Source organism: Pygoscelis adeliae, unplaced genomic scaffold (genome assembly GCF_000699105.1).
Source record: "Pygoscelis adeliae isolate BGI_AS28 unplaced genomic scaffold, ASM69910v1 Scaffold9, whole genome shotgun sequence".
Lineage (NCBI taxonomy): Eukaryota > Metazoa > Chordata > Aves > Sphenisciformes > Spheniscidae > Pygoscelis > Pygoscelis adeliae.
In genome coordinates this window covers 2,727,591-2,738,761 of record NW_008825557.1, presented here as the reverse complement: position 1 = coordinate 2,738,761, position 11,171 = coordinate 2,727,591, and the positions used below count along the sequence as shown (strand labels likewise).

General features: G+C 40.0%; 1 protein-coding gene across 1 annotated transcript in view; it reads left to right on the top strand.

Annotated features, from left to right (window-relative positions):
• KCND2 (potassium voltage-gated channel, Shal-related subfamily, member 2) overlaps positions 1-11,171 on the top strand; it is a 294,641-nt gene that overhangs the window by 269,126 nt on the left and 14,344 nt on the right. Inside the window, exon 2 of the mRNA XM_009332280.1 lies at positions 5,090-5,252. Within this exon, the coding sequence (XP_009330555.1) occupies positions 5,090-5,252 (163 nt within the window). The remainder of the gene's footprint in view (positions 1-5,089; positions 5,253-11,171) is intronic.

Below are 11,171 nucleotides of genomic sequence, written 5' to 3'. Positions count from 1 at the left end.
TGTGAGGAGCAGAAAAGGCCTTGACTGTGTGTAATCACTGCTCAGCAGTAACTAAAACATCCCTGTGTTATCAACACTGTTTCCAACACAAATCCAAAACACAGCCCCATACTAGCTACTGTGAAGAAAATTAACTCTACCCCAGCCAAAACCAGCATATAATGTAATATTTTTTAAAAGTATGTAAATGAATTCGAAGGAGGTGGGAGAGGGCACATGTCTTTGTAACATGCGTTTAAAAATGTTTTTGCATTTGCATTTATTTTTAATGGCGTTTATGCCCTCTAGTGTCAGTAAACGTTATTGCATCTAGGTTTTCTGAATATTGATAATTCTTTTCCTTAACTGTTTCTGTCACTATCAGCCTAAACTATTTGATCTTTGTAAAAATGCACATCCTGGTTTTATTACTATTGTGTATGTCCTATAGTTTCAGAGTTTTGCTGTAGAGGTCATCTGGAGGGGTTGGTGTTTCTATCTGAAGTAAGCTATTCTAAATATGAACTTCTGATCTGTCAGACGCACACAAAAATACTGCTAAATTACAATTTCTGTGATTACTTATTTTATCCTCCAAAATACACTTATTTTTTGCTTGAAAAAAATTACTCCTGTGTTCAAACAAACAAACAATTTAAATAAGCTGCATTGTCCCTTTCATTTGTTAAGATTATTAAAGAAAAGACCGTCTCTGCTCACATCAGGGAAAAATGGCCAAAAAGTATGAATCGTTTCAATTATAAATCAGACCTTTGTCTTATGAAATATTCCATCTTAGAGCCATCAAAAAACAGTCTTTATTAGATTCAGGAATAAGATAAATAGCTGATGATGCCACAAATACAGCCTCTGTTGTCTGAGATTTCTTGAATTATGGGTAGGTAATATCAGATGTATTTTGTTCATCAGTTAGAAGAGCAATATTGCTTTGGCAGGTGGATGTCCACAGGTAAGCTCTGGCGTGGCAATGCATAGGTTACAAAAATGTACATTTGCAAACCCAAATACATTCATGTTTCCCATGCTCCTACAATAGCTCAGCTTATTGTGTGTGATTCAGGCTGCATTTCATGGCCCCAAATCTGTCATGCAACGCACTAAGAAATCATGCCCATGTTACTCAGATCAGTACTCTGAAAGATCCAGTATTTGCAAAATAAAGGAATCCACTGGCTTGCTGTCTTCCCTTTCAGGAAGGAGTCAAATATGTAAAAGTGGTCTGTCACCTGTTGAATACAAAGAGCTGAGACAAACAGACATGCCTTTAAATCCATCCATCCCTGTATGATGTCACTTAGTGAACAGATATCCACGGACTGCAAGCAATATGACATGTCTGACCTGTCTGGACTACGTCTAGTGAAACCTAGGCATTAGTTTGATCACGTAGTTTCTGACTTGCGATTTGATAAAACTTGATTGACACATCTAGTTTGTCATAGCCTTTTCCCTTCCTTTTTTGGCTAATGAAGCAGAATGCACCTGATGATTGATAACAGGGATCAGTACGACATCTCTTTCTTCACTCATCCAGAGCATACAATATTGGGATGACACTTTTGACATTGCAAAATTAGATTGTCAGTACAAATCATAAATGCCCAAAGACTGACTTGAGCTTTGGCCACAATAATAGACATATGTGGAACAGACTATATACAGAGCTATGAAAAGACTGCAACTAGGAAAAAAAGCATGTAAAGGAGAATATGTTTGCAGTTACAGTCTGAAGAGCAGTGAGACAAGCAGGGTAGCAGTAGATAAAACCTTGAAATAGTTCCCTTTTGAAAAATGACTCTGTGAAAATTGCTTAATAAGATCCCATATTTGTTGTCTCCATGACTGAAGAGATCAGATTTTCTGCAGAATTTAGAATTTGTTTTAGAGATCAAGTATAATTTTTCCACTTTGAAATACAAGCACCACAAAGCTACCCTGCCATCCTAAAATAGAGTTATGTTCTTATTTAGTTTAGACTTTCCAAGGAATAAAGCAATTGCAGGTGGGGTAAAGGAAGAAATTTTCCCTTCATTTTATGTCATCCACTTCCATTGGTGGTATTCAGTGATATATGAGGTACTGTTTAATCCAGCAGGAGGAACTTCATTAACAATTCTGGTCATGCCTACACTACACTAAAATCTGTGTCACTGTCCCCAAGGAGAGCAAGGCTAACCAGGGTAAATGTAGTAAAAACTCCATTTTGTCACAAAAGTGAGTAAATACATTCCTCACCCTGTGCAGGAAGGCTAATTTCTTGGAAGTTGCTTTTTCTGACCGTAATTTTATTTAAACATCTCCAACACAGTGTTATCAGCAGGAGAAAAACTAATTATGTAAGAGTTATTAATGATGTGAAAGATATTATTAGCACTAAACAATGGACAAACAGCATTACATTTGGAAAATGTCACTGCACTACAACTTATTCAAGCTGAAATAGAAAAATAATCAAAAGCAAGTTATTTTAAAATAAGCAGTATATCCATCTACCTGTCATTTTGTCCAGAAGGTAAGAAAAACATTGCAAAATACCTTCATGTATCAAACAATCCTAATTTTTTTATTTCGCTTATTTATAACACTGAAGCACTGTGAAAAGGCACCTCCTTATGTCAGTAGGTAGGTCCACACATAAATACTGAAATGTTAGGGACAGATCAGCTAATAGTTCCTGTCACCACTCCTAAAGCATCGGTCTGCAGTTGATTCACATAATTACAGTGTCACATTATCAACAGGATGAACTATATCCCTGAGCAACTTCAAACCAAATTAATTAGAGCCAGAAATGCCTTCTGTCCACAGCAGCCATTGGTGACAATGTGAGCTTATGAAGGTTCAGCAATTTAGCATTTCAAGTGATAGGCATCTAAATATAGGTTTAGGAATCTAATTTAAAAGGTCTGTCCAGTAGCACTGGTCATGTGTAAATTTTGCATTTCAAGATCTGGTTGTGTCAGGTGTGTGCAAATATATATTGTCTTTTAAATAGCTTTCTGTTGATACACTTTGATTCCATTTAAGAAAATACTTGGATCGTATCTAAAAGGATGAAGTGAAACAGTAACAAATACTGTAAACCAGCAATGATTATCAGTGATTTGATCCTAGGACTTCTCCCCTAAGCTTGCCACCCTGGCCCCATGCCCACCGCTCACCTCACTGCTCCGCCTGAAAAAAACTGGGGTTACTTAGGTGTCGGGGATCCCATTTGTCAAAGGGACCTTGAAAGGTCGTTTATCCATTTCCCTGCTCAAAGAAGAGAACAGCTGGGCATGCATCACTCCTGACAGCTGATAGTCAGCTCTGGCTTTAGGAAGATAAGCACCAAAAATGCCTATGTTGTGAGGTGCAATTGTTGAAATGAAGGAAAGCATGACTCTCCTCCTAGTATTTTTCCAGTTTTACACATCTTGTAATTAAGAAGAGCTATATTAATAATTTAGAAGATGGATTCTATTACATTATGTCTTTGTAGCCAATCCTGCATGTCTCAAATTCAAAAACTAATAGCATTCAAATTCTGAGCAGGTGAGAGGGTTTATTGGTAGAAATATTAATGTATTTTTTCCTGTGAATATTTTACACTTGTGCATGCTTTGAAAAGCAACTAAACATTTATTTTACACAACATAATCTTTGTCAGTAGTCTAAGACTCAGTCATCTATATTATATCTGCCTGGATAACAATTCATTTGAATATTTACATTAAAAACCTTCCTCTTATCTTACAAAATGCAAACTATTCATCTTCACCTACAAGGTGATACATAATCTCCTTTTGACATACGCTGAGCTCTCATTGCCAGAAGGTGTGCTCTAACCCCATATAGATTCTCCATGATCTGATATCCTCACCCCTTTATCTCCTCCTTCTCATGTTTAGGTGCACAGTTTGGACCATGTGACTTGAAGAATCCCCCCCCATCTTCTCTACTATTTTCCCAATTCCTGTGAACAGACAGGTTTTGTTTTCCAGATAGCCTTTTCCAAACACTGCCCCTCTCGCCGTTTTATTTCTTACCTTTTCTTGAGTTAACAGTTTATAAATTCTTTGCGATAGGGAATGTGCTATCTCTCTGCTCACAAGCATGCTAAACTCCCATGCTACAATCAATGTTTAATAATAACTTAAAAACCAGTAAAGTTAAAAACAGAATGGTACTAGAAAGTAATTCATCTCTTTATTAAACCCTGTAATATGTAATTACATACTTGTCTATAGAATATGGCAGTCTACAGAGTGCAAAGAGCTGATATCTCTTAATAAGCTGTCACTGGAGTGCCTCTACATACTTCAGCAGCACGATGTTCTTACTTGCTGGACAAAACAATATCCAGCATCGTAAAGAAAGGCAGTAGCCCTAGTAATTCTGAGCACTGCCAGGATTTGCAGCTAGAATTTGTTTGGTTGCTTGCTTGTGGCTTGAGTTTTTCATGTTTGCTTTTGGCTAGATCACAGAAGGGACCTCTGGAGGTCAGCTAGTCCAGCCTCCCACTCAAAGGCAGACTATCACAATAGCTTAGGTCAGCCATACTTTTGTCTAGCCAAGTGTTGAAAATCTCCGAAGATAGAAAGTCCACGATCTCCTGGGCAACCTGTTCCAAAAATGCGCTACCCTCCTAAATGAAAGTACTATATCAGCCTAGTGAGACAACAGATTATTCAGCTTGGCATCTAAGTTACCAAGTGGTCTCCCTAGGATCTTGCCAATGGAAAGTGATGAGTTCTTCCAACAAGCAAACAGGGTAGGGACTTAATTTCGACACTGATTTTTCTTTTTTCCTTAGCAAGGTCACTCTCTCTCCATGGAAATAGAGGCAGCCTGGGAAGACTAGAGCAGGTAAAACATAGATGCCCACAGTTTGGCACATAAGATACGCAACATTAGCTTGAAATTAAAATTATGTGTGCACAACACTGATCAAGCCGTATATGTATGCATACGTGTATAAAGTATTATTTATATGCAGCGATAATTATTTGCAAAAGAAGTGAAATCTACTGTGCAATTAATTCATCCTGAAATTCAATACTTGAAAGAGATTTTGTTTTTACTAAATGTTTTGTTTTCTTTAATCCAGGTATGGTGACATGGTGCCGAAGACAATAGCTGGCAAGATTTTTGGTTCAATATGCTCCTTGAGTGGAGTCTTAGTCATTGCTCTGCCAGTTCCTGTAATTGTCTCCAACTTCAGCCGTATCTACCACCAGAATCAACGAGCAGACAAGCGTAGGGCACAAAAGGTGAGCTCCTAACTTTTGCCCCTTTTGTTGTTGAGCAATAGATAAAATATGACTTTTTATATGCTGTGCATCCTCAAAGTGTTTGGTTTCTTAGCACGGGAACTACTATATGTATGTGCTACATGCCTAGCCCATGTCCCAGATGCAAATACTGTGTTATTTTTAGTGAGAGAAAAAAAAAGGTTCATTTATCTTTTCTGTCAAAATTTACAGATCTATTATTGTGGTAATTCATCCTACTTGTTAGACTAGATCTAGTATTTTCAGGCAATAGCTGCAGTCCCACCCACTGAAGATTTTTCTGTGTTTTTCAGGCAGACTTTCTTTCCACCAGAGTCTTCTGAGGAAAAAAAAAACAACCAAACAAAAAAAAAAACTAATAATGATTTCTAATGTCTATCCTAACAGCCTGCTTCACTAATCCATGTGTTTAATTCCCAGGTTCAGTCTCTGGGGAATCTGATTAGTGGGGAACTTGTCTCCTCAGCTCTAGTTTGCTTAAGAAGTTTCAGAAAAAGAGCTTAATCAGGAAAAGCCGAAATAAAAAGTCTGTTTTTCCAGCTTCCTTGATTTGCTGAGTCTCTCACTAAAATATCAACCAGCTCTACAACAAGACAATTTCTGTCTCTGACCCATATGCACAGGGTCAGGAGCCAGGAAGAACTATTTACCAGGAGAGATGCAGCCAAGCCTGGGCAGTCACCTTCATTTCCACATCACTGCCAAACTACTAGTCCAAATCTAATTTACCCAACCCTATAACGATAAGCAGTTCAGATAGCCTCCATGGGACCTGAAGCCCTGATAAGGTAGCCGAGGTGCGTTACCTTCTGCTCCTCTGCTGGTGGCAGTCAGAAGGCTCTGTATGCAACACAGACCTTGCCAAGGCCGAGGTGTCACCGCTTGGGCTTTTTGTGGTCCCATGGCCTCTCTTCAGAAGTTCTGAGTCTCCAGTGGTCCAGGGAGAGCAGGATCGCTGCCCGCAGAGGCATGCAGGCAGGCTGTGGATGGGGATTACGTACGTAAACCAGGGAACACAGGCTGCCAGATGCTGCATCTGGCTCATACAGACAACAGCACCAGGTTTAGAGACACAGAATGGTTGCGTGTTCCTTTCTGGCCTTTGACCAGAAAGGTCACCGTTTTGACTGATCTTTTCATGGAAATGAAGTAGATGTACACAGTGATACCATTCCCAGAATATCTTAAAATCAGCAGAAAGAGAGATACATGGCCAAGAAAGTCAGTCATAGGCCCAGGCTAAGATACTGTACTGTTTAATGACCATGTCTTGAAAGAACGCTGTCAGATGAGGAAAATAGCCATAAAAGAAACCAGGTGTATCACAGAAATGTCACACCTTTCTAGAAACCTGATTTCAAGTACATACTGCATCAGTGATCCAAATATCATCCCTTACCTATCTACTAATTCCACCCACCCTTTTGCGTGCCATTTTTTCCCATGTGCTAGTTCCAGCTGTGCATTCCCCACTCCCACAGCTGGAATATGCAGAGAACATGTCAATTCTACACACTGTTTTTGTTGAGAACTTTTCCACTTTTGCTTGCGTAATGACAGCAGACAAAGAACAGTATGTATCAGCCAGAACACAGTGCTTCATTACTGTGCCTCCGAGCATTGCACCAGTCATGGAAAACAGATCTGCTTGATCCCAGCAATTAGTGTGTCTGTTCTGAGCTTTCATAATAACTGCAGACACAACCAACCTTACTTCAGGTAGAAACTGTCTCCAACTGCGTGTCATGAAACAGAATTTTCTATGCCTGCTTTACACTTGCCAGTGAAAAAGAGATGGACACTAGAAAATACCTTGCAAAAATTAGATTGGCAGACTGGTTGATATTCCCAATAATCTCTTCCTGAATAGAAACCACTTGAGTTAATAACTGACTTTTTCTCCTTGCAAAACAGTCAGCTCATTGTATGTTTCAAACAGGAATATGAAGTGATGAATGGCAATCCTGCCAAGTATCTTTTCCCCAGAACAATGCCAACAGTAAGGATGAGAGATTTCCTCTGACCGTGTTTATGCCCTTCCTGCATTGGAGATATGGCTTTGAGGTCTGATTAACTTAGCACTGGATGTGTGTTTCACTGATATCTCCTATTGCAAAGCTAATCTCTGTCAATCTAAAATGACTGAGATGTTGAACTGAATATTGCTCTGATGGACTGAAAAAAAAACAACAAAAAGCACTTCTTGGGTACTGTATAGTCCATATTTAGCAATATTTAGCTATGAAGTATAGCCTTGCATTTCACAGGAGGGTTCTACTGCATTGTATAAGAATATTCAAGCAAAAAGGTCGCATTATTGAACTTTGAAATTCCTTCTTCATTCAATACAATAGAACCTTTATACAGTTTTCTAAAATAAATGTTCCCCTAGGCACCAACCTTATTTCTATTCTCTAAAGCTGAAGAACATAAGCTTGAAAGAAGGTGCTGTTTCATGGAGCACAGCACAAACCCCTGCAGGCTATGGTACCTCCTGCTGGCTACAACAGCTTCCATCTGATTGAGAGTGTTGGATATCTGAATTGTGCAACGTGCTTTATCAATATCTCATACAGAAGTTTAATCAAGGTAGTCTTCAGAAATGGCAAAACATTTAGGCTATAAGGAAACTCAAGAGAAAATTCTCCATTGAAGAGCTGAAATCTAGTCCCAGGAGCACTGGCAATTTTCAGCAGAAAAATTTTGTCACTTGTATTAGGTTTGTTCAAGAGCCATGTGATGATCAGTATATGCATTTACTGAGCTCTGCACAGTCATTCAAGATTAGACAATTCCGTTTGTTTCTTTTTGGCAAAAAGATGCTGCACATTAATGCTCAGGAGAAGACGGAAGAGAGAAATTTATTTATATACCATCTTATTTTGAATGCATTTTAAAGCAAGCTCCTGCTTCCAACCATGGAAATACATTGTTGTAAAAGAGACCTCAATGCAAACAAAAAAAAAAAAGGAGATTAAAATAAAAAATAAAGAAAAATCATCTGTGCTTATCAGAACTTTTTCTTCTATGAGATAATAAGGTCCAAGGATCTGACCTATCCTGACAATAATAAATAAATAATCCAAATTGGATATTGGAATTCAGGGCAGAACTAATTATGCCCTGTAGTCTTACTATGCCTTTTCCTCAGGCAGACTTATCACAACTGAGACAGTTTTGAAGAATCCTATTTGTAGAGCTTTTCTCAGCTAGAGACAACTTCAAGAGGCCAAGTTATTTTGGTTGCCCACCAGTGCCTTCAGGTGGCAAAGTTAATGACAGATGTGTTGTGACTCGTCCATGTATAAAGGAAAGGAAAGGGGGGGAAAGGAAAAAGGAAAAGAAAGGACAGGAAAGAAGAAAGAAAGGTTTAGGTAAGCTTGGATACAATTTCCTGTTCCATATTTGATAGGTATCGCGGGTTAAGATATGGCTAGACCCTCACAGTGCCAGATTCACTGGGATGACTGCCAGCACTGGGAAGGCAAAGGAGGAGGTGGCGGCATAGCTACCCTCTTGGAACAGGTGTCTGCTCCATCCCAACACACTGCAGCAGCTCTTAGGATGACAATGTCCTCCTTACCCTGAATGAAGCATTCCTTGCTAGATGCCTTCCCTGTTTTCCATACATCTATTTTTCTGCATCTTTTGAAGGCAAGAGCCTTGTATCCTCATAGTCAAGCAAGTCCTAAGTGCGGGTCCATCTGCACATCATTGTTGATTACCTGATAATTGAAGGAGCCTTAATTTTAGTTGCCCAAGCACTTTCTCCCTGGAGTGACTTTGCATGGTGCCTCAACAGAACACCCAAACAGCTATCATCTGCTCCAAAACCTGACTTCATACATAAAATTCAACCTGAATCTTTCATGTGAATATGGTCTTCTACCTGCACATAGCAAAATATATCCTGAAGATTGGCTTGGCTTTATTATTTATTGATTGTACATGATGTATTTATCTGTCAAGTTATGAATAATTAATTACTAGATAAATATAAATAGCTCTAGGATGAATTGCAACAACAACTGCTTAACAGCACCTGGCAGTCTAGAGCTGAGCATTTGCAGTAGGGAACCCTGCTAGCCATTATGGCTTCTTTAAACGAGATAGATAGATAGGCTATTAATCTCAGTGGGGTTGCAGAGACACAACTAACAGAGTAACTTACCCAAGATTTTTGAATTTACTTAACAATAATTTGAATAGAGTGTGAAAGCAAGGCACGACTCAACAAATATATGAACCTTATTTAATTCCATATCCATTAATGTACAAAGTAAACAGCATTTTCTTCTCTACTGCATGCTGATATCCTATAAATTATTGTCAGCTAATCTGAAGTCAATTATTTGCAATTACTGAAAATTAGAAAATCAGAGCACGAAATGTGGGCTTGACTTTTCACTTGAAAACAAACATATAGGATGGATTTATGAAAGGTCAAACAAAAAATTATGTAAACAACAATGTGGCTGATTTTTTGACAATTTGGACAATTTTGGCCATTGCTCTAGGAGCTATAGTGTCGTGGTTTAAGTCCAGCAGGCAGCTAAGCACCCCCCAGCCGCTCGCTCACTCCTCCCCAGCGGGATGGGGGGCAGAATCAGAAGGGTAAAAGTGCAACAATTCATGGGTGAGGCTAAAGACAGTTTAATATTTTTTTAAAGGGGGGGGGGAACAAGGGGGGGAAGACGGATGACCAAACCCAAGAAAAAAAAGCGATGCAAAAGAAAACAATTGCTCATCACCACCAACTGATGTCCAGCCTGTCCCAGAGCAAGGGCAGCCCCTGCCAACCTCTGCCCCCATCCAGTTTTATTGCTGAGCATAGGTATGGGATATCCCTCTGGTCAACTGGGGTCAGCTGTCCCAGCTGTGTCCCCCCCAACTTCTTGTGCACCCCCAGCCTACTCGCTGGTGGGGTGGGGTGAGAAACAGAAAAGGCCTTGACTGTGTGTAATCACTGCTCAGCAGTAACGAAAACATCCCTGTGTTATCAACGCTGTTTCCAGCACAAATCCAAAACACAGCCCCATACTAGCTACTATGAAGAAAATTAACTCTGTCCCGACCAAAACCAGCACACACAGAATGACTGTGAACGAATTCATATCTTTTAATTGTACAAGATCATTAAAAAATAATAACCATAAGGTAAGTAATTAGTAATTTTTGAGTTTGACAGTAAGATAGTTATATAGTCTGGAGAGCTGCAGAAGAGAGACAACAGGACAACAGGACTGCACCCTCAGCAAGTTTGCAGATGACACAAAGCTGAGTGGTGCAGTTGACACATCTGAGGGACTGGATGCCATCCAGAGGCGCTCGACCTGCTGTTCACAAACAGAGAAGGACTGGTGGGAGATGTGGTGGTCGGAGGCCGTCTTGGGCTTAGCGACCATGAAATGGTAGAATTCTCAATTCTCGGTGAAGTAAGGAGGGGAGGCAGCAAAACCACAACCATGGACTTCCAGAGGGCGGACTTTGGCCTGTTCAGGACACTGCTTGAGAGAGTCCCTTGGGAGACAGTCCTGAAGGGCAAAGGGGTCCAGGAAGGCTGGACGACCTTCAAGAAGGAAGTCTTAAAGGCGCAGGAGCAGGCTGTCCCTGTACACCGTAAGAAGAACGGGTGGGGAAGATGACTGGCCTGGCTGAATGGGCATGTGCAGCACAACTAGGGGATCAGGCCCAGCCAGCACGGGTTCATGAAAGGCAGGTCCTACTTGACCAACTTATCTCGTTAGGTCATGCAGAGAGGAAATGAGAAAGGCAAAAGCCCAGCTAGAACGCAACCTGGCCGCTGTCGTTAAAAACAACAAAAAAAGTTTTTACAAATATATTAATGACAAGAAGAGAGCCAAGGAGAATCTCCATCCTTTATTGGATGCGTGGGGG